Genomic DNA, 23,954 nt, shown 5'->3' with positions numbered 1-23,954 from the left:
AATCTGATAATGTTGGGTGTTCAGCAGCTCGTTAATCATGATTCTAGTTTGATCTTTTATTTGTTCTTCTGTCTTGTTGGGCTTGGTAACTATTTGTTCATTCTCATTCATGGCTTTGATCAAATGATTAAATGAAGAAAATCGAGTGTTGATTTCTGATTCTATCTCCTTGATGCTCTCATTCACCGAGTTCATTTTGTATTGCAAAGTTCTCAGGAGCTCAGTCATATTAGGTTTGATTTCAAATTGGCAAGTGTCCGGATTCTCATCTTCCTCCAACAGGGCTTGTCTGAGACGTGCTGTTAGAGTTTCCTTATTTCCGTTAAGCTGTAGACCTCTTTCTCGAAGCTCTTGTCTAAGTTCTTTCATGTCAAGTTCAATAAGAAGTTTGATGGAACACATTCTAGCCAGAAACATCCCACTTCTGACACCAATTGTTACGTATTTCTGAATTTTCTGGCTAGATGTATTAGTTGGCACACAAATAAAAACACTGCAAAGAACTTGACGACTCAACTTTCAGCTTCATATAACTTTAATGACTATTAACTCTAACATTACTGTAACATGTAGCGTAGAAGACTGTACAATATCTGTCAGTTTACAGTTAGCTATACTTCGTTGCACTGCATCTCTTCACTTCGTTGCAATTCCTCTCTTCTCAACTTGCATCGAGCCGTATTCCACAGAACAGACCAACGACACACTTCCCAGTGTCGCTCCAGGTCTCCAAAACTGAACCAAGTCGTACTCAAGTCTACCGAATCAGAGCCGCACACGTCTTACATCGACTGTATCGATTGTAACGGCTCAAGTCCACTGTAGTTCGCTGTATAGACTTTAAAGACAGTAGTCCACTCCAGTTAACTCTACCCTAGTTAACTTGCATCGAGTCGTACACATTTCTCTTCCACAGAGCCGCACACGTCTTACATAGTCTGTATCGACTGTAACGGCTCACTCACGACTCCATACGACTGACTTTCACATTAACTTTCTGGCTTATATAGAGTCCCTAATCGCTTCTCCAAAGTTGCACAAACACTCCTAGTATCCTCTGGAATAACATGTCAGGAAACGTCACATCCTGTCTTTATTTATACACGTACATTCCAGAAAACACTCGCTGCAGTGTCATCAAGTCGGGGTCACACGTAGTGACCTTTATCTGTCACTGTTCATTAGTAACTGTCCCCCCTACTTAGATCTGTTCGTCCCCTGGAACAACACGTGTGGACACGTCACATCCTGTCTTTGTTTGTACATGTAGATTCCAGGGAACACTAGCTGCTGTGTCATCTCGCCGGGGTCATACGTTGACCTCTACAAATCACTGTTCATTTGTAACAATATGTTGGGCAATGCAGTTCTGGAAAAAATAGCGGTACTATAGGATATCAATTCTGTACCATTTGTCTCTTTCATTGGTGGCTCAAGACGAATAAAAAGTTGATATCAAATTCCTATTATTTGTTATAATGTTTAGTGATCTCCGTCTCCAAAGAAATAGAAATTAGATAGTTATTTCTAGGTCTTCATATATGTGAGTATCATGGGCGTAGCCAGGATTTTTTTTCGGGGGGGGGTTGGGGGGCGCATCTTTATTACATTCTGTCCCCTTCATTCTTCCGGAACACGTTTATTGTGCCCTAGAATAGGTTCTTCCTGGAGTTAGTGGAAAAATTGTAGACTCCTCGCCCTTGCCAGCAAGGGGTCTGGGGGGAGCGCCGATAGCTCCCCCAGCGCGGGGCGGAGCCCCGCCGCCAAGCAGTATTTTCGTTAATGGAAGCCAACTAAATGCACATTCTGAGGTACCTACAGTGCATTATTTTGCTATTAAAAAGTTTTATTTCAAAAACCTAATGTGCTATTCTTACTGACTTAGACCCTTCTGCGCCGTTCGACGCATTTGCTGGAAAGCTGTTTCCACAAAAATCTGTCACTGGCAATGTCTGAAGCCTCTTCCAATCTGCTCTGAGGACCTCCATGAAAGTGTGGCGCCAAGTTGTACTAGGTGTACTAGGATGTCATCGCAACTCTTATTATGCGTAATTCATTTTGTCGCAGAACATGTCGCGCAAACCTCATACGACGCTGTGTCACAACCTTACTAAGGGGTCGACTCCCATTTTGGCATAGGATTTCTAGTGATGGGCAAAAGTTAACTAAAAAGTTGCTAACTTTTAGTTTAACTAAAAAAAATTAGTTAAGGCCAAAGTTTAATTATAAAAAAAAAGTTTAGTTAAAAACCTAGTTTAATTATTTTTTTTTAGTTACAAACTAAAAAGTTTAATTACAAATTTTACAAACTTTTTTAACATACATACCAATAAATATTTACATCTATGTAATTTGGAGAATATAAATAATGAATAATAGAGAGGAGAATAAACTAGAGGATGCACAGGTCACTAGAAAGCCTTTTGACCTTTACCCTATAATGGCCGCTATTCCCGCCAATTCAAGGTATTTGAAAGGCGAGAAAAATAAACGTGTTCATTATATTTCTAGCAAGTTTCGCTGCTTGATAAATCCTGATAATTCCTTAATTGCTTCTATAGATCTACATTTTGCTGCTTATTATTAAACACCACTGTGTTCCTGTATAGCTGCAGGCAAAGAATTTTGCTTTACTATAGATCTAGATCTAAAAGAAATGTCGACTCTTTTTATTTTAAAACTTTTTACTAGATAGATCTAAAGTTAGAGTCTGGTGACGTCTAGTCTATTTGTATTAGTCTATTACTACTATTAGATCTATAGACATAATAGTCTATATTTAATTATTTTAGTCTCTTAGTCTTAAGTAGAGTCTAACTCTTAGTAGTCTTAGTCTTAGATCTAAATGTAAATTTAAAATTATAAGTCAATAATATAGATCTATTAGTTTAGAGATTCTACTATTCTAGAAATATCTAGATTACTTATTAGGCCTACACTAAGACCTAAGATGCATAGAATCTATGATAGATGATAGATCTATAATATTAATGACTATAAAAGGCATACTAATAATAGTCGTCACTATACTAGATCTAGATCTAATACCAAATTAACTAAATCTAGACTAGATCTACATCTACTTCTATTATAATTAAACTTATATCTCTACTATCTAGATCTATTAGATCCAGATCTAGTATTATCTACTAGAGTATATAGATCTAAATATCCATATCTAGATTCCATATCTAGTTATAATCATAATTATAATAATCTAAAATCTAGAGTTACTAAGATATCTACTAGACTCTATTTAGATCTAGTAGTAGTAGTAGTATCTAGTATTTCTTAAATTATTTTTAGATTAAAATATTAATTATTTGATCTAGGTCTAGTAGCTAGATCTAATTCTAGATCCAGATTATATTTCTGATCATTTCGTTTGTAGAAGATATTAGATCCAGAATATTCTAGAATCTAGAGTTAGTTAGCGAGTTAACATGCAGTTTTATCATTAATTCTAAAAAGGTAACTTGGACAATTACTTCTAATTTCTTTCTATAATAGTATCATTCTAGTGATTCTATTAAGATCTACATCTATCCCATAAAGACATTTAAATCTTTTTTTCATGTGCACAAATAAATGTTTATTACATTTTGCTAAAGAGATTGGTTGTTGTTTATATTTTTCATGTTTGGCTGTTTCGTCCTTAAAAAAGGTCAAAATAGTTAGTAAAAGTTTAACTAATGTTTCTTAGTTTAGTTTAACTAATTTTTTTCAATTTGTGATTAACTAAAAGTTTAATTACTTTTTTTTAGTTCAAACTTAGTTTTAGTTTAACTAAAAAAATTTAGTTTAGTTCCCATCACTAAGGATTTCCTTGATTTAGACCCGATCTCTATAACTGACTCCTAAAATCCTTCTTAGGCATCTTTTAAGAGCCACATTTAGTGCTTTTCAATTTCATTGCACTTTATTAATGGAGCCCAGCCACTGGTAGACATGTGTAACTTCTGTTGACTACGATCTTGGGATTAGGTGACTATTTTGCTTTAGATGTTATATCAAAAAGGGAAGTTTTATCGTTAAAATCATCTGTTGGGGGGTTTTAAACTAAAATATATCTGGACTTTTTTTTAAAATTCAAAACCACATTTAGCTATGGTCATATAATTTGGTGACTGTAGTTTGCTTTAGAAATAATATTGAAGAGAGATGCTTTCAACCTTAAAACGCTCTGTAAGGGGATTTTAAACTCAAAACTATCTTGACGGGTATTAAACTTTTTAAAAAGCCATCTGGAGGAGAGGAGTTGAAACTCAAAACTCCCCATTGGCTTGGCTACGCTCAAAGAATTTTAGTGTGTAATTTGCTTTTTTTTTTATATTGAAGAGGTATTTTTAGCTTCAAACCAGCTGAAGAGGGGGTTTAAACTCAAAAACCCTTTGGCTACTCTCATACAATTTTGAGTGTGTAATTTGCTTTTTTTATATTGAAGAGGGGTTTATCGTAAATTTTGGAGAGGGGTTTAAAATCAAAATCCTCCTTAGATATGCTCTTGGAATTTTGGAATTGTCGTTTGCATTTTTTTTGTTTTATACAAGAGGGGGATTTAAATGCAAACCCCCTGGTAGGGGGTTTTAAACTCAAAACCTCTTGGTAGGGGTTTCAAACTCAAAACCCCCTGGTAGGGGGTTTGCAACTCAAAACCCCCTGGTAGGGGGTTTTAGACTAAAAACCCCCTTGGCAAGAGATGGTTTAGTATTAAAATTTCACCTAAAATAAACAAATATTAAAGCAAAAGATCAGTCACTAAACTCCGACACCCCGGTGGGGGGGAGAATTTCATTATGGGGGAGGGGGGGGTTGAACCCCCCCTGGCTACGCCCATGGTGAGTATTAAACGTCAGCAGAATTTGCTGAACAAATGCTCCAAGTAATTAAAAAAAAATACAACATTTATCCTTAAATAAATTACTAGGCTAAAGCTATGAAGGTGCTTCCAATATGATTGGATACTAGAATGGCCTTTGGGCATTGTTTCATCAGAAGAAGCCGCTCGCGCATTTAGAAATAGCTGCACTAGTTTCTTACTTTGCTACTTAGTAGGCCATAGAAATGTTCAGAAAATAAATATTCGATCTATTTACTGTAAAATAATGGACGTAGAACTAGATACTAGTTTGTATCAATGTTTCAAAGTTTGACACCTAGAAGTGTTTTAGGAATGTAAATGTGTAGAATGGGAACTAGAACTCAAAAAACATTTCTTTATATATTTGAAACTCTGTTACCTCGTTTCATTCTGTTCAAAAAATTATACAAACATTGACTTTTAATTCGTGTTGGAGTTTTAACAGAGTCAAAGGAATGAGATTATTAAAAACCTACTCTACTTGCATTGTAATGTCTTTTGGTCAATGTGCCGATACATTCAGATTACTCAATTGTTTTGTCATACATTGTATTCGTTTTATTGGGGGAAGGGGCCCACCAATAAATTCTTGAACCCGGGCTCACGGGTATCATGCTGCGCCACTGGCATTAGACAGCGCATTTGATACAGTTTTAGATAAAGCATTAGACAGAGCATTAGACACAGTATTAGACACAGCATTAGACACATCATTAGACACAGCATTAGACACATCAGTAGACACAGCATTAGACACAGTATTAGACATAACATTAGACACAGCATTTGATACAGGTTTAGATAAAGCATTAGACACAGCATTAGACACAGTATTAGACATAGCATTAGAATCATCATTAGACACATCATTAGACACAGCATTAGACACAGCATTAGATACAGCATTAGAATCATCATTAGACACATCATTAGACACAGCATTAGACACAGCATTAGAATCATCATTAGACACATCTTTAGACACAGCATTAGACACAGCATTAGACATAACATTAGACACAGCATTAGACACAGCAATAGACATAACATTAGAATCATCATTAGACGCATCATTAGACACAGCATTAGACACATCATTAGACACAGCATTAGACACAGCATTAGAATCATCATTAGACACATCATTAGACACATCATTAGACACAGCATTTGATACAGTTTTAGATAAAGCATTAGACACAGCATTAGACACAGTATTAGACATAGCATTAGAATCATCATTAGACACATCATTAGACACAGCATTAGACACAGCATTAGATACATCATTAGAATCATCATTAGACACATCATTAGACACAGCATTAGACACAGCATTAGACACAGCATTAGAATCATCATTAGACACATCTTTAGACACAGCATTAGACACAGCATTAGACATAACATTAGACACAGCATTAGACATAACATTAGAATCATCATTAGACACAGCATTAGACACAGCATTATAAACAAAAAACCCGGCTGGAAATATAAAGAAAGATTAAGGTTGTTTGAATCTGCCATTTATTCTGACTAGAACACACTTTAGATTCTGTTGCAGTACAAGCCGTTTTCGTTTCCATTTTACTTTAACAACACTGTATTATCAGTTTACTACTAAAGGATTTCATAGTTAAGCCTTCATATATGAGACAAAAGAATAATAACAGCATAGAAAAAACAACACAATACAAATTTTCATTTTTGTTTCAAGTCTTAACAAGAACAAGCTACCAATGTTCAAACCTCCAGGCTAGTTGTCTGCCTTTGTCCATCGATATGAGATTATGAGGATCTCACTTGATGAAAATAACGATTATGTAACAACAAAAGTAGACCCAAGTTACCCCTAACCCTACTTACCAATGACCCACTACTTACCACTGATCCTACTTACCACTGACCCTATTTACCACTGAACCTACTTAACCCTGACCCTTAAAAAAATAAAATATTTTAATTGTATATCCCTCCTTACTTAATATATTTAGCTATAAGTCCCAAAGAGTTGAATATGTGAAAGGGTTGGGGGGGGGGGGGGAGGAAAAGAAAAAGAGAAAACTCTACAAACTCGTGGGTTAGAGTATGCTACGTCAGTCTGTCAGTTCCGTCCAAGCAAAGAAAAGGTTTTCTGACGCCCTTTCAGCATAAAACGAACTCTGATTACGAGGAAAACGCCGTCGACCACTGTGCCGAATGTGGTTGAACCCATAATGCCCTCGCCGCCTGGGGTTTAAACCATTTAGTAAGGTCCATGGCCCCCCCTACTCTTCCTACCAAGGTTGGTCTTAGATGTCTTTTGTTGACGGCCGCGATGTTTGGGCGTATTGAAGTGTTGGTTTTCGTCTTGTGATACCCCATCGAGACCAACACTTAGGCTTAGACGCCAGCGGGGAAGGGGCTGGGGCCGCTCGAGGTTCTTTTACAATAACGACTTGCTGACTGAAAGGGCGAGGGGGGGCATTTAGCAAAGAGCTGGGAGAGGGGCGGCCCAATTGTTTTGTACTTGATGACCTGGACACAAGTGTACTACGTTGTCTCTTGGTGTGTAGTTCAATCGATACCATGGTGCACTAAGTTGTGTTCTGTACAGGTATATTTACAGGTAACTGCTTGTATCTGTCACTTTTATTGACTTTTAGCTCCAATGAATCGCATGCATGTACACACGCCATGAAAAGTAGCAGTAGTTCTCACAAAGATTGGATTGACTCTGACCTGTTCTAGCGCTACTTCAGTTCAGTCCTAACGACAGCGCACAGTTTGACTTGTTTTCCAAGAGGCTTTTCCAGTTTTCGATTTCTGTTGGACAATAATTTGGTTTTTTTTTCTTAGTACTGAACATAGTTTCAATAGTCAAGATACTTAAGGTAACCCAAACTGACACATAAAACAAGCAAAAGAAGAAAAAAAAGACTACTTTTTTTAAAACAAAGCTTTTGTAATGGAAAGAACCGCTAATTACTGCCATTTATCTGAAAATGGCAGGGCTTAGCTCCCTCTCAGCCATATTAAAAACAAAATTAAATAATTCATACTGATTGATTGAATAATTGATTAATTTTTGGATTGATTAGTGTATTATGATGGACTGTAAATAACTTTCCTAAATTTGAACTTGATCTGAGAATCGGAAGTGGGAGGAAAAAAAGTGTCAAAACCTAAAAAGGGGATTAAATCCATATATACATCCACAACTCTCATAAAGTAGCATTTATTCCCTTTATTTTGATATCAGACAAAATAATTAATCCCCAATAATTAAATGACTAATTGTTTAATTTTTTAAATTTGATTCTTGTCTTGTTAGGTGCAATGAATAATTGTGCAACGTTTAAACTTGATCGGAGAATGGGAAAAATGTCCAAACTTTTACCAGACAGACAGTCTGACAGACAGACAGAGTAAGTTGATATAAAAATTTGTAAAAAATGCCACGTTTTTATCCCCCTTTAGTTTTTCAGTTAGAAAACAACTAGAAGGACGTTACAAATTGAAAGTATATTCCTTACAATGATACAAAGTATGTAGAAATAGACCCACACAGTAAAGTCCATACAACGTCTGTAATGATATAGGCTTACTCTAGCCGCTCTTACGTTGAGTGAAAGTTTTCAATTATTTTGAATCAATCAAAACTGTAGACAATTGCAAAAAGTGACATTCCTGGTCTTGCGATTTGAACGCGTCTGCTATTATGCATGTTAACAAGAATCCAATTTGCACTTTAGGAGGAGAGCACCGTTCAATCGCTTCCATTTCTCTTATTATTGCAAGGTTTATCTCCCGCGGAGGCTGAGCGGTAAAGCGCTTGGCTTCCGAACCGGCGGTCGCTGGTTCGAAACCTGGTGAAAACTGGAATTTTTAATTTGAGATCTTTGGCAACCTCTGAGTCCATCCAGCTCTAATGGGTACCTGACAATAGTAAGGGAAAAGTAAGTAAAGGTGGTTGGTTATTGTGCTAGCCACATGACACCCTCGTTAACCGTGGGCCACAGAAACAGATGACCTTTATCTTGCCCCATAGATCGCAAGGTCTGAAAGGGGAAACGTATTTTTTTTTACTTTTTTATCTCCCTGTAGCTTAGTTACATTTTCGTACAAAACAAAACTAAGTAATTGCAGCTAATTGAATAATTGATCGTTTTGTATGTTATTGATTCGTGTGTTGTCATCGCCAATGCATAATTGTGCTTGATCCGAGAAAGGGAAGTGGGAGACATAACGTGTACAAGATTTTGTCCTGACAGACAGATGGCTAGACAGACAGAGGGAGCTGGTATAATCTTGAGAAAAAAAATGCTACAGACTTTTGGGATAGGCAACTAGTTCATTCATTATCAAGAAGGAACTATGATTATTGCAATCCACTTTAAGTTGTCTTATAATAAACTTTAGTAATGTTTCAGTATTTGCTCAATACGAGATTATATCGTGTAAGTAATGTACTTATTCCAATACTTTTAACTTAATGGTGAAATTGACTGTTTTTAGATAAAAAATAGGCCTATAATTGTATAAAACAAGATTGCAAAGAGAGTTTATGTTAAAAAGAAACTCCAAGGCTGCCCACTAAGGGTCCAAGTAACAAACGAAGAACAGACAAAACTAACAGAGGTGTTTTCCCCTTTCGGTGGCCGCTAATAAACTCAAGATAAACATTTTAATTAACTCCATACGTAATTTTTGCTTTTATTCAAAGCATTAAAATTAAAATGTTAAGAAACTTATCTAAATAATTCAGATAATGTACTCTAACACTTTAGCTGAGATCATTTTTTTTTACTGTCACCAAATGTTTATACTAAGACCAAACTTTCATGCTGTGACAAGTAATTTTTGTTTATTTTTAATGTCTTCATATAAATTTCATGCCTCTAAAATATCTGTTTAAAAAGTATATTAAGATTTTCTAGAACTACGAGACAGTGTGACTGTTACATTTGACCTAATGACCTCACCGTTAAGTCTAACCCAAATTGTCACACTATAAATCATCATACAGTGGACCTAAATCAACACTCTACACAAAATCAAGTATATCAGAAATAATTGAATGATAGAGTTAGTTCTGTTCGGCTTTCTTGTAATGTGTGTGAGATAGAGATAAAGAGACAAAGAGAGAGAGAGAGAGAGTGCGAGAGAAAGAGAGAGAGAAAGATATGGAGACTGAGTCAAAGCGAGAGAGAGAGAGTGCGAAAGAAAGAGAGAGAGAGAGTTAATATCTTGTTAATATCTTCTTGTTTACTGGCTCACTGGCTTATATTTCAGTATTTTGACAGCGTCAGCGAATCCGTTGCACCAAGAGATCATTACCCCAACCTTACCGAATGACCCAAACAGGGGTCAACAAACAATGTAGTTCTTTGTCCAGGTAACTAGGAGGGTCTTACAGTGCGTGCTAGATGTTTGTTGACTACTAGAGGTATTTAGACAACAAATACAAACACAAGATGGTGGCATTGATTTTCTTGTTGTCTTGTTTCTTCCCCCCCCCCCCCCAAAAAAAAAAAAAAAGACTCGATGAGTTTAGGAATTAAAAACATTTTTCTTATTTTGTCTGTAGAGGTTGAACGTTTTAAGACATAAAAAAGATATTTTTGATTTTTTTTTCTTAATTACGCTTAACTGTGATGATCAAGTGGTTGATGTCTCAAACTCTCTAAATTCTAAACAGTATAAAGTATAAGTAGATCTATACATTCATGACTCCATGATTTATCTTCTTTTGGACTTCACTCATTTTCTTTATTTATTAATTTAGAAAAATATTCCTTGTAATCACCAATTTTTGCATCCAATAATAAAATAATGATAAGTTCATAGTCTTTATATTTAGACAGAAAGGTCCGAGGGATCACTTACAAAGACCGCGTCCCAAACGAAGAGATTAGACACGATATTAATACAGCGATCGGACCCCACAATGACCTGCCAACTACTGTCCAAAATAAAAAAAAATAAAAACGCTAACTAAAAATCTATGACCATATCACAAGGTAATCAGGGCTCGCAAAGACCTTCCTTCAGGGAACAGTACCAGGAAAAAGAAGAATAGATAGACAAAGAAAGCGATAAGAATGGACAGACGTGCCATTAAAAGAGATTCTGTCCAGGGGAAAAAGACAGAGAGTAATGGAGAAAGACGGTCAACAGATCTTGTGTGGTGCCCCAACAGATTAAGGGATAGATGAAGGTGATATTTCTACAAGGTACACGATCTTAATTTTGTTTGCCTTGTAAGGTTCAGACGTTCCTTAAAAAATAAACATGGCGGCTTGTAAGTTCTGAGCCTGGGACTAAAAATGAGGTCAATCAAGATGAGGGCAATCAAGAGCGTATACCACAAGACCAGTCACCTAGCCACATAAATAGTGCATGTGTATCATTTATCTTTATGATACTTTTCACTTTTAGACTCAGAGCCAAGTCTAAAAGGTTATGCCTATTAACAAAGATAATCTTCATGCATTATGCATCTATGCATTAATCTCAGAACACTGACCTATAAGATTACATCAGAATGTACCAACTGACCTCTGTTCTAATGGAGAAAGCAAATGATTAAAAACGTTGTAAGGGGAGGTTATCCTAAAGTTTAGGTATCTGTACAGGCGAGTTATTTATGCATCAAGAGAACCCTATGGCTGTGAAATCCCCGCAAATCCTTTTCTTAATCCTTTGTTAATCCCAATCTCAGAGACGTTCAGGCAGGACGCCACGCAAAATAACAAATAAACCTTTTTACTACACTTCTCGTATTTCTGTCTTGACATGGTTACCTAGAGCTGACTGCTCTATAAATAATGTAGGGTTAAACGATGGCAGAAGAACAACAAAAAAAATAAAAAAATAAAGCCACAAATGACACAACTAATGGGGTTTAATTTAAAGATGCCCCAAAATAGATACACCTAAGAACAAAATAGAATACCAAAATGTGTCACACTGAATGCAGTGGCGTAACTAGGGATTTGCCATCATTTGAAGGACCGGTGGGCTTGATCTCTTAAGGGGCCCCTGCTATTTGACTTTCGTCATTATGACATGAAATAATGGCGTAATATTTAATATTTAAGGTAAAAAAATGTGAGCACTCATTGGGGGCCCCCCTCAAGTAGATTTTCAAATTATCCCCCTACAATCCCCCCCCCCCATCATAGCTACGCCACTGCTGAATGAAATATTAAAAAAAAAAACTCTGAATGCTAGGCCTAATCTATAAAGCATGAAACGAATGATACTTTATTTAAACATCACTCTAAAAGACACAATTGGCTTATATGAAATCACACTGCATAGGCTACTCCAGAAAAGAACAGAAAACTGTGATACATAAAAGAATCTGGTCAGCTCGTTCACCAAAACGAACGGTTGATGTATAAATCACCCCCCCAAAAATACGGGCATGTCTACATCCATGTTTGATTCGAAGTAGGTCGTAAGTTGTATAGAAAAGATGGGGTAGCAGTTAACTTAAGGGGTGTTTGTTTGCGAATGGTGTAAGAGGTCCATTCATAAAGACAAAATGTATCGCTTTCTAATGAATGATGCACTGAGTTTTACTATACAAAAAAAAAAAAAAAAAAATATGAAAATTTAAATGCAATCAGATTATCAACAGGGCGTGTAAAATACTGCGTAACCCGAAGCGCCCCGAGACTTTTTTTAAAACAATGTTATTAGCAAATAGTTAAAAAGTACGAGCACATAGTATTTATTGTTAATCTTAAAGTAAACAAGAAAAACATGTTTAAAATACTTTAAAAACAAAGCTTCTATTAAATTTAGTTGTGGAGTGTCACCAGCGAATGCTGACCATGTCCTTCAGAACTGCATTCTTTACCAAGAGGCCCGAACAAGAAACTGGCCCCAAAACACCCCAATAGAAAAAAAAAACTATATGGAGAGCTCCCCGATTTGAAAACCACTGCGCAGTTCATCTCATGTCTTGGTCTGGACATCTGAACGCTCCAACATAACAATGAGAACGAGGAAGAAGAAAGAAGAAGTATCAATTAGTTTGAATCATTCATGTAATTAAATTTATATTAGATCTAGACTAATAATAATCAATCTGTGCTATTATAAATATGTTAACCAATTGTTTTTGTTTAGCGCAATTTCATGCTTTTAGCTTTCTCAGTGCGCTATGAGCTTTTAACTTGGCTGGACCAGTTTGGAAAGGAGTACGGGGCGAATGAAGGAAGGGGGGGGGGGATATCTGTGTGAATATTACCGTGATCGCTTTTTAAATGCATATATTTTTTAAAAAGTTGAAAGACCTGAATTTGAACTAGATTATTCAAGGCTCCTTAAGCCAACACACCAACCACTGTGTTAGGAAAGCGCTTACGAAAATAGAAAGTTTTATAGTTATCTATTGTTAGCTGTAACTTTAGAGTAGCGACCAATTTCTCTCTACAACTTATACCACTACTCAGTCAAGTACAATTTCGTTACATTGTTCGATACCAAAGAAAATAATTAATTACCAACTAACTGGTTATTTTTTGTTATTGATTATTCTTTTGTCAGGTAAAAGAAATAATTGTGCAAAATTTAAGCTTGATCTGAGATTGGGTGTCGGAGAAATAACGTGTACAAACTTTTTATCAGACAGACTGAGTTGATATAAGCTTTGTTATAAAAGGTAAAGTTTTCTTCGGACCAAAAATAGCTCTTGTATCTATTTCGAGCTAGATGGCCTCGGCAATGAAATCAGATTTCCAATAGAAGATTAACTGAACTATTCTGAACGTGACAGACAACTCAACAAACACAACAGCAGCTATGCCCGACGGAGCCTTTAAAAATGGAATCGTGACTCTAATATATAAATAGACAAGACGTTTGACAAGATATCTTGCTTCACTTTTGAAATAAAGGAACAAAGTGACTCGGTCTTATAACAATACGTGTATAGATAGTCTAAATAAATAAATGCTATCACGGATATATATATGTATAATATTATATAATGATCACATGCCAACACTCTAGAAGGCCAGTGAAAGATATAAGCTACAATGTATTTATGATACCTGCTAAAAATAGCACATTGAGTCTAAGTTTATTTATTGCATTGTAAACTTGTCAATGTATTCACCTCTATCTAGTTGGCTATGTTGGTCATGTGGCCACGCTCTATACTTAGTGCTGGAACATTGTCTATGTATTCATCTCTATCTAGTTGGCTATGTTGGTCATGTGGCCACGCTCTATACTTAGTGCTGGAACATTGTCTATGTATTCACCTCTATCTAGTTGGCTATGTTGGTCATGTGGCCACGCTCTATACTTAGTGCTGGAACATTGTCTATGTATTCATCTCTATCTAGTTGGCTATGTTGGTCATGTGGCCACGCTCTATACTTAGTGCTGGAACATTGTCTATGGAGTACGTCTGTCGAAGGAAATGTGACACTGACGTGGTAAGTGTAATCAAATGACCCGACACACTTCACAAGGCTCTAATATTACATTACACCTAAATTTAAACACATTACAGGTTAGATTTAAACACATTACACATTACATTTAAGCAAATTACACCTCAGATTTTAATTATAGTTAACATTTTTAATAGAATATTATTTTTAAAAAAATGTAGGTGTGATACAAAATGACTTTTTTGAAACACCTAGATCTATGTAACTTCCCTTTCTAGTCACGCACCAGCCGTAGACGTTTTTTGCATTTATTTCTATTCAACTATTAAGCCTCCTCAGATAACAAGAGATAATTGCAGACTGTGACAAGACGGAGTTATGGGACTTTGTCTTGGTGTGTGTGTGTGTTTGCATACAGCAAACGGGGGAGGGGCACTGTACAGATATAATATCTCTCTTCTTTCCATTCTTTCAATGGGGCTCCCAGGCTAGCATTGTTCTGGCATGGAGTTGAATAAAAAAAAAAAAGGGGGGGGGGGGAAGGGTGCTTCGCAGACGATCCGGAGAATCAGCTCACGTGAAGTATCGTATATTCTGATAGCTTCACGGAACATCTCAACTGGCGGGCTAATTGCAGTTAAGCGTGAAGACGGCTGTAGAAAAGATGAATGGGGTGACGGTGGCAGAAGGAGAGAGAGAGTATAACTGCAGATTTTGTCTTGCGTTCCCAGCAGTTTGTCCTGTGGAGTGTCCTGATCGGGGTTAAGCAACCAAGGGACGTCACTGCACAAAATAAAACAGCAAACAATCTGACAAGATCACACGGCTTTATATTTAACAGGGATTATTAGATGTTTCAGGGGTAAGTAGAGATCTAGATCTATTCTTTGCCTTTGGAGTAAATCACATTAACAAAGCATGAGGTTAAAACATAATACAATTGTTTTTATATTAAAAGAGAGGTATGTTATTAATCGTATACTTCATACTTGATATGACCACCACATTTTTTACTGGGATATGGTAGCAAGAAGCCTGTGGACCCAGATGCAATGATATCTCACTAATAGGTGAAGTGTGATAAAGATAGAGGCAATTTTCTTATTCCATATGCTAGGACGAATTTCTTACAAGTGCTCTTTCTTCCCTAGATTTAATGCAGTTAGAGCATGGAATGGATTGCCAGAATTAGCCAGGACATCCAATGAGTTAGCAGAGTTTAAGTCTCACATTAACATGCACGACTAGATTAACACATGTAGAACGCAGTTATGTTGTCTTTATAAAGGTACATCTGAGGTTTATAAGATTAGATCGGATGTATCCAACAAAACGTATGCGTTCAGTGTAGTTAGACTTAATTGGGGGCTTGGTCATGGACAGATATTATTGGATCGAGCATGATAGATGACTTTTTAGAAAAACACATTTGCTATGTTTTTTTTTTGTTTGTTTTTGTTTTGTTATTGTTGTTGTTCTTGAGCTTGACTTACATCCTTATAAACTGAGATTAATTTTTAAAGAAAAAGAAATTTACCAAATTGCATTACTTCAGGAACAAAAGTCAGATTATTTGCAGACGATTGCATAATATATAGAACAATAAAAACAACACAAGACACAGATATTTTACAAAGAGAATTAGATGAATTACAGAAATGGGAATTAAATTGGAGCATGTCTTTCCACCCAGAAAAATGTCAGTTGTTAAGAGTAACAAAAAAACTAAAACAAATTAATTCCACTTATCTTATTCATGGCAAACCAGTAACACAGACTAAAAACGCAAAATACCTAGGTGTTATAATAAATGAAAAACTGTCATGGAATCCACATATTGATGAAACTACAAAAAAATCAAACAAAGCATTAGGATTTATTAAAAGAAATTTCTATAAATCAAATAAGAACATAAAACTAAAATGTTATTTAACCTTGGTTAGGCCAATAATAGAATATGCATCCTCCGTTTGGGACCCCTCAACTCAAGAAAACATTAAGAAACTAGAACAGACACAAAATAGAGCAGTGCGATTCATAACAAACGAATATTCACATTTGACTAGAGTAACACCTTTAGTAAAATCACTAAATTTAGAAAGCCTTCAGGACAGAAGGCTCAAAAGTAAAGTAGCAATCATACATAAAACACTGAACCATAATCTTCAAATACAAAAACAAAGTTTAATAAAAATACTCTGAAAGACACAAAGATAAAGGCACATTCCTCGTCCCATATGCTAGGACAAATTTGTACAAATACTCCTTCTTCCCTAGTGCTATTAGAGCATGGAATGAGTTGCCTGAGCTAGCCAGGAACATCAGTGACTTGGCAGAATTTAAGTCATTGGTTAATATGCATGACTAAATGCATGATGCGTAGGACGTTATCATCTTCTTTTTTGAAGTAACGTCTGTATTATATAAGATAAGATAAGAATGTGAAAGGTTTTCTATTAACTCTTTAGCTACACTACACAGTGAGGGACTTTAACATGTGTATTTGTATTGACTGATTAAAAATAGACAAGCGATAAATGTATTCAAGGAGTTGACGCATAAATTATAGGCTATTACAATTTGAAAATAAAAGCAACAAGATCTATGTCAAAATGACTAGACAAACAATCTTAGATTGTTATCATCTTTTTTTTCCCCCACATTTGTAGACTAAGGCGCTAGTTGAACAAAAAATTTCTAATCTCTTCCTTCACCACCCTCCTCTTTCCGCCCCTTCTGTTTATTTTTTTAAATTTTAGACTTCACGTAAAAAAAGAACTCATTAAATAAAATGCAAATTTACATGACTGGGTGGAGGAAATGGAAGAACAAAAATAAAAAAAATAAAAAAACAAAGAATCAACGAAAGGATGCCGTAGGAGCGGGACCAAGAACTTTATTACTATTATTACTATTATTATTATTATTATTATTACTACTATTGTCATTTTCCTGTGACGTAGCTAGGATGGGGGAAGGGTGATGTCAAATTTGAAAATCCCCCCCCCCCGGCTCCCACTTGAGTGGGGTCCCCCAAATGAGTGTCCGAAATTTGATTTTACATTAGATGTTACGCCATTATATCTCATGTCATGATGTCGAATGTCAAAAATACAGGGGCCCCTAAAAAAGGTCAAGCCCCCTGCCCGGCCCTCAAATTCATAGCTACGCCATTGTCATTTGCCTTTAAGAAGGGACTTATAAACGATAGTGAAATTCAGCACCTAGGCGCACTTACTGCCTGCTTACCATCATTTTGTAATGGCTGAATGATTGTATACCTGTATTCTGCTCAAAGCTTTATGACCTGGAGGGGTCGCTAGCAAACAATAATATGGAAAGAAAGCCAGGCAAATGATTACGTAACAGATAAAGCGGCAATAGTGAAATGGCCACTGGCGCGCAGTTTTTATAACCAAGACGTCCTCATGAGGACAAGTGGTACATTGACCTCATGTTTGAACGTCAACCGATAAAGGAGAATACATCATTAAAGACAGACGACTGGAAAATAGTTGCATAGACATAAGATTATTTTGAAAATAGCTTTTACGGGATAACCTGATCAGAAGGAGGTTCAATGGTTCAATGCTCTGAACTTAAATATTGAACATAGATCCATACAGCACAGTGGGGCCTTTATCAAAATTAAATCAAAAATTATTTTTATTTTTTCTACTACATAGATAAGAGTCTCTTGTATGAATAGTTAAGAATATGTCAGATAAAGGAAAGGCATGCAATATTATAAGCATGACACTTGAAACTTCAAAGCATTTCTTCTGCGCCGCTAAACTGATAACAAATGTGTGCTGTAAGTCACACTATAAATAATACATCTTTAATATTATGAAATGGTTACCCATTTATATTAAAGAATTGGGGCAATTTCAGGCATCTTATTTTTTTTTCATGATGCTCAGTTTATCTATCTATCTATCTATCTATCTATCTATCTATCTATCTATCTATCTATCTATCTATCTATCTATCTATCTATCTATCTATCTATAGAGATGTAGAAAGTAAGCAGAGAGAGAAGGTATAAAGAGTAAGCAAAGAGAAGGTATTGAAAGTAGACAGAGAGAGAAGGCTTAGAGAGAAAGTATTAAGACATAGAGAGTGGGCAGAGAGAATGTCTTGAGAGTAGTTAGAGAGAATGCATAGAGAGTAGCCAGAGAGAGAAGGCAAACAGGGTTTACAATAAAGGGCATGCATAACAGTAGGAGGGAAGGCAAATGTTTTGCATTGAAACAAGGTCTCAGTGCATCGGTACTTTAGAAAGCCTCCAGGAGAGAAGACTTCAAAGTAAAGTAGCATAAAACACTGAACCATAATCTTCAAATACAAAACCTTATAAAATACTCAAAAAGACACAAAGATAAAGGCACATTCCTCGTTCCATATGCTAGGACAAATTTGTACAAATGCTCCTTCTTCCCTAGTTTATTAGAGCATGGCCTGAGCCAGCCAGGAAAACTAGTGACTTGGCAGAACTTAAGCCATTGGTTAACATGCTTGACAAGATGCATGACGCGTAGGACGTAATCATCATCTTTTTTTTTTTTGAAGTAACGTCTGTATTTTATAAGATAAGATAAGATAACATACATTGACCACGTTCCTGTGAATCAATCGGAAAAAAACAACAACTTTCATTTGATATGTTTAAAAGTAATCTTCATTTCTAATTTTAATATATAAATATATAAACAGGAAGATGCCGATTTTTTTCTTCTTTTTCGATTATAATATGCCTACTAGAAAGGGAAGTTATTTTTATAGGTAAGTGATCAACATGGATTATGTTTTTCTTTTTCTTCAATAGAAATATTTCTTAAAATTACTAAAATTAAATGGGTAGATAAATGCGTAGACATCATCTTGTTCGATTTCTCATCTTTTTGTATGAATCATTATTTTTTGTACAAATTCCAAGACACTCAATTTTATAAGTTAGCAATAGCTACATTATACACTGCCATTCAACGTCTAGTATCTAGAATAATACCTATCTCGAGGGTAAAGCCGAAAGCGTCAAGGTAGCCATAGAAATGAAAACAGGAAGTTGTTTACATTCTAATAGTTTCCAGTTTTTATACAGAAGAGTAAATCAATGAAAGGGAGATGATTTATATCCTGTTAAAGAATATTTTCCGTTTGATCAACAATGTATGGAGCCAAGTTATTTCAGGTTCCAAATCAGTTTCACTAGTTTATCATTTTTAAGCTTCATTAACACAGTTAGGAATAGTACTGTCTGCATTATTAATCGCCTCCATTTTATTTTAATCGAATGTTTCTTTTGTCTGCTTGTTTAATTTTTCTGTTTCTTAACCTGTGGATAAAAAATGTACAATGTTACAGTACCTGGCATTATGTTATTTAGGGCTCAGAACTTTAGGAAGAGGCACAACTGAGGTATTATGAGAATCGTTAGATACAAGACGCACTGTACTTAAAGGTGAATGACACATCTACAGCAAAATTGATCCATTAATCAGTTAAGTTAAGTCTGATTGTTTTCTGGAAACACCCAGAATGACATAGTCAAACTTTTAATTTAATGGTTATAAATTGGTGATCATAAATGGATGGCTATAAAGAGATGGTTTTAAATTGATGGTTTTAAATTGATGGTTATGGATTGTTGGCTCGTGAGTGCATACGAGTTACACCTAATTCCATGTTACACCTAATCCTGTCACCTAATTCCTTGTTACACCTAATTACATGTTACACCTAATCCTGTCACCTAATTCCTTGTTACACTAATCCTGTGACCTAATTCCTTGTTACAACTAATCCTGTCACCTAATTCCTTGTTACACCTAATTCAATGTTACACCTAATCCTGTCACCTAATTCCTTGTTACACCTAATTCTATGTTACACCTAATCCTGTCACCTAATTCCTTGTTACACCTAATCCTGTGACCTAATTCCTTGTTACACCTAATCCTGTCACCTAATTCCTTGTTACACCTAATTCCTTGTTACACCTTATCCTGTCACCTAATTCCATGTTACGCCTAATCCTGTCACCTAATTCCATGTTACACCTAATCCTGTCACCTAATTCCATGTTAAATTTAAGTTTTAAATTGATGGTTATGGATTGTTGGCTCGTGAGTGCATACGAGTTACACCTAATTCCATGTTACACCTAATCCTGTCACCTAATTCCTTGTTACACCTAATTACATGTTACACCTAATCCTGTCACCTAATTCCATGTTACACCTAATCCTGTCACCTAATTCCTTGTTACACCTAATTACATGTTACACCTAATCCTGTCACCTAATTCCATGTTACACCTAATCCTGTCACCTAATTCCTTGTTACACCTAATCCTGTCACCTAATTCCTTGTAACACCTTATCATGTCACCTAATTCCACGTTACACCTAATTCCATGTTACACCTTATCCTGTCATCTAACTCCATGTTACACCTAATCCTGTCACCTAATGACTAAAATGTCGTTTTCAAAGATATCCTAATGGGCAAACAAGAAATTATTGTTTTTAAGATAGTGAATTGAATACCTCATTACTGGTAACAAGCTCATTGCAAATAGTTACACCTTACATTCAAGAGTGTAACTCTAAGCCCACTTCAAAGCTCGAGCAAGATGTAAGAAGTTGACCCAAGTCTTTTTGTCAACTGTGGCTCAGATCTATGTGTTTGTTCGGACCTGTTGTTGCCTTTAGGATGGCGTCACATAGACTTCCTGTCTGTTGATAAACACAGCTTTTTTTTTTACATTTAAACTTCATAGTTACACACACACACACACACACACGATATACTAAAATCACGAACCACAAATTTCATAAAATCTTACAAATAAAAACATAATTCTTAAATTCCATATTTTCAGCTCCGTAATTACATTTACAATGTCTATGGATAAATTATCAAAGTGAATTCTCCTAGTTAATGAAATGACTTATCATACGTTGATGCAATGACATATCATGCAGTTGATGAAATGACTTATCCTACAGTTGATAGTTCAATAATGTTGTTGATGTTATTTTATTGTTAACTAGATTACTACATAACCTTTCATATTCTTTGTATTATATTGTATCTATTAGACATTTAATAGGGTTGAATGATATGACCTTTGAATTACAATAATTTTTTTTAAACACGCATCTAAGGAAATACAAATGTTTTCAACTTGTTTGGATTCAAGAGCTCGGCACTAGTAGACTGATGTCCCCTTTTAAACTGTTTCCTTTTTAGTTACAGCGCAGATTCAAAATCCTAGCCGATGCACGTTTTTGCATTGTGGTATTCTTTTACTGACAGGACCTACTCAATCGTAATCATGACTCAGATCGAATTTGTTATTTTTAAATGAGTAGTTAACATGTACTTCTGTCTTGAGATCTTGGTACTCCATGACTCGACAATGTAAGAAATGTTTAAATCGTCTCATGCTCAGAAAGACTTGAGGACTTACTACCTAGGTTAGGGTATTCTAAAGTTTCCTGTGAGCAAAATAAAGCTTTTATAGATAGAAGCCAACAATTCTCTGAGATATTTAGGGCTTTGGATGACATTGTTCTTCAGAGGCTAGGGAACAAGTTGGTTTGGTTTTAGTTTGCCCTGCAAAGCTTCTCTTAGTGCCTGATGTGTAGGGAACTCGTTTTCAGCTTTTATATGCATGATGCATACCTTTTGTAGAAGGACTGTAGTTAGAAGTCATGTAGATTAACCCATTCGAGTGTCATCGTACTGCTCGACCACCTGTCCAGACGTCAAACTGTTCAGTTTGTCTGTACAAACAGGGACACTCTGTCATGTCTTAATTAAGATGGGTTTCTATTATGGAAAAAATCATTCAATCTTTTTTTTTGCACCCCGCCCCCTCCTGCCACTTCTAATTCCAGGAAATAGGCTAAGTAAATGAAAGTAGAGATAAATGTTATTTGAAACCATGCTCGTGTCTCCCTCCCCCCCCCCACCACCACCACCACTTGGGATCGCCTGAACGGAAATGACGCTTAGAAAACTTCTTCCTTAATTCACACAATATGTGTGTGTCTAACACTGTCTCTAACACTGTCTATTTGTTCTCATTTTCTTTTCTGTTTCTGTCTCTACCCCCCCCCCTCACTTTCTCAATGAATTTATGATTCTTGTGTATGCATTGTTCTTTGTAAAAAAAAAAAATATGTAAAGATATCTAGATCAATGTTTATCTCTCGGCTCGAGCCTCGTTACGAGAAAGTCGAGGAGTGAGAGAGGTGCCATCGGGCCAGGTGTTTTCCGTGTCAACATAGCGGCCAAGTCTGCCGCGAGTTTACCTTTTGTCCTTCACTGCAGCCTCTCTCATCCCAGGCAAATACTTGGATCAATCTTTGTCTATGCACACACAAAGCAACCACAATCTGTGTCAATAAATGCATGTAAGTTATTGCCCCTGAATGTCACATCTTTAATATCACGTATTCACGCATCCGTTGTCTCCTCGCCCGAAACCACACACAACACGAGATGTGACATAGATATGTAGTCATACCTTGGTAGGGGATACAAAGGTAAATTGCGTTACCCAAGGACTGTTTTTTTTTATGACTAAAGTATATGTAATAATCTTGATAAATACCAAACTATATGATACCAAACTATATGTACTATAATTATCTAGTATAAAAAAACAGTAATTTTGTAACATATAAGGAGTAATATTTTTATCACATTCTAAAACAAAGAAGTGTTCGTATGTTGAGTAATACAAACTTAGGACTTTATCAATGAAAGGGCTTCAAAAACTAAACGTGAAAATGAAAGACCATAGTTATAACATTACCGGCAAGGTGCAAACTCCATGCATTTTATAGAATGTCTGACATTTTCAAGCAAAGTTGGAAATTGACTAATTGTTTCTAGTTTTGACTTTCTGTAGTAAATACAAAATTTCAAGGTAGGCTAACTAGCTTAAAAATGGTCTCAGTGAAGCTATTATAAATTCGAGACTAACCCTAAAGAATCTGGCATTTAAAAATTTATTTTATCATTAATAATAATAAAAATAAAAGAACTGAAATAAATTTTGAACTGTAACAAAAGAAATATTGATCAATGCAGGCATGAGTTTTGCATTCATCTTTTTGATTTTGTTTTGATGCTGCCTTTTTGTCTACTACCGACTTAAACGCCCTTGCACATTACTTCAGAATAAGTATAAAAAGGTCAAAATGCACTTTGAAACCCAGGGTCTTGGGAAGGTCACTTCGTCCTGATGTATTATAAATCCTATTGGATACTGCTCTAAAAATAACCATCACTCTTATATAATACAGACGTTACTTCAAAAAAGAAGATGATTACGTCCTACGCGTCATGCATTTAGTCATGCATATTAACCAATGACTTAAATTCTGCCAATGTCAACATTTTGATAAATAATAATAAAAAAAAAATTTTAAAAGTCAGCTGAATCATATTTACAGCGACGGGGGTTCTTGAAATGAAGAGATTAGAAGTACTTCATTATAATTTTGAGATTTTTGTTTTACTAAGCTTATATCAACACACGCTGTCTGTCTGGTAAAAAGCCACACAATTAGTTAATTAACTATTGGTAATAAATTATTTTGTATGGTATTTCGAACAAGGTAAAGAAATAGTACTTGACTGAAGATGCGATATAAGCTAAATTAGTCCCATTTATA

The 23,954-nt window shown here is 35.6% G+C and overlaps 3 protein-coding genes across 6 annotated transcripts in view; 1 reads left to right on the top strand and 2 right to left on the bottom strand.

Annotated features, from left to right (window-relative positions):
• Positions 1-23,954, bottom strand: part of LOC106074110 (28S ribosomal protein S11, mitochondrial-like) — a 320,632-nt gene that overhangs the window by 62,112 nt on the left and 234,566 nt on the right. The window lies entirely within an intron of this gene.
• Positions 5,472-6,290, bottom strand: LOC106073957 (circumsporozoite protein-like). The gene has a single exon (XM_013234647.2). It carries the CDS (start codon positions 6,288-6,290, stop codon positions 5,472-5,474), a length of 819 nt encoding a protein of 272 aa, XP_013090101.2.
• Positions 13,990-23,954, top strand: part of LOC106074145 (uncharacterized) — a 28,181-nt gene continuing 18,216 nt past the window's right edge. Inside the window, exons 1-2 of one of the 4 annotated variants that reach the window (XM_013234879.2) lie at positions 13,995-14,301; positions 14,991-15,121. Coding sequence is in view for 2 of the 4 variants with exons in the window: in XM_056028237.1 (XP_055884212.1) it covers positions 14,215-14,301 (87 nt within the window). In the remaining 2 variants the exon portion in view is untranslated. Of the gene's footprint in view, positions 14,302-14,811; positions 15,122-15,410; positions 15,548-23,954 lie in introns of those variants that run through there. The other 3 variants (XM_056028238.1, XM_056028237.1, XM_056028240.1) reach the window with 3 other exon arrangements.

This window comes from Biomphalaria glabrata, chromosome 1 (genome assembly GCF_947242115.1).
Source record: "Biomphalaria glabrata chromosome 1, xgBioGlab47.1, whole genome shotgun sequence".
Lineage (NCBI taxonomy): Eukaryota > Metazoa > Mollusca > Gastropoda > Planorbidae > Biomphalaria > Biomphalaria glabrata.
This window is presented reverse-complemented; position numbering and strand designations above follow the sequence as displayed.

Bases quoted from the DNA above. Each gene is read 5' to 3' on its own strand.
- LOC106073957 (XM_013234647.2), bottom strand. From the start codon at position 6,290: ATGTCTAATGCTGTGTCTAATGTTATGTCTAATGCTGTGTCTAATGCT.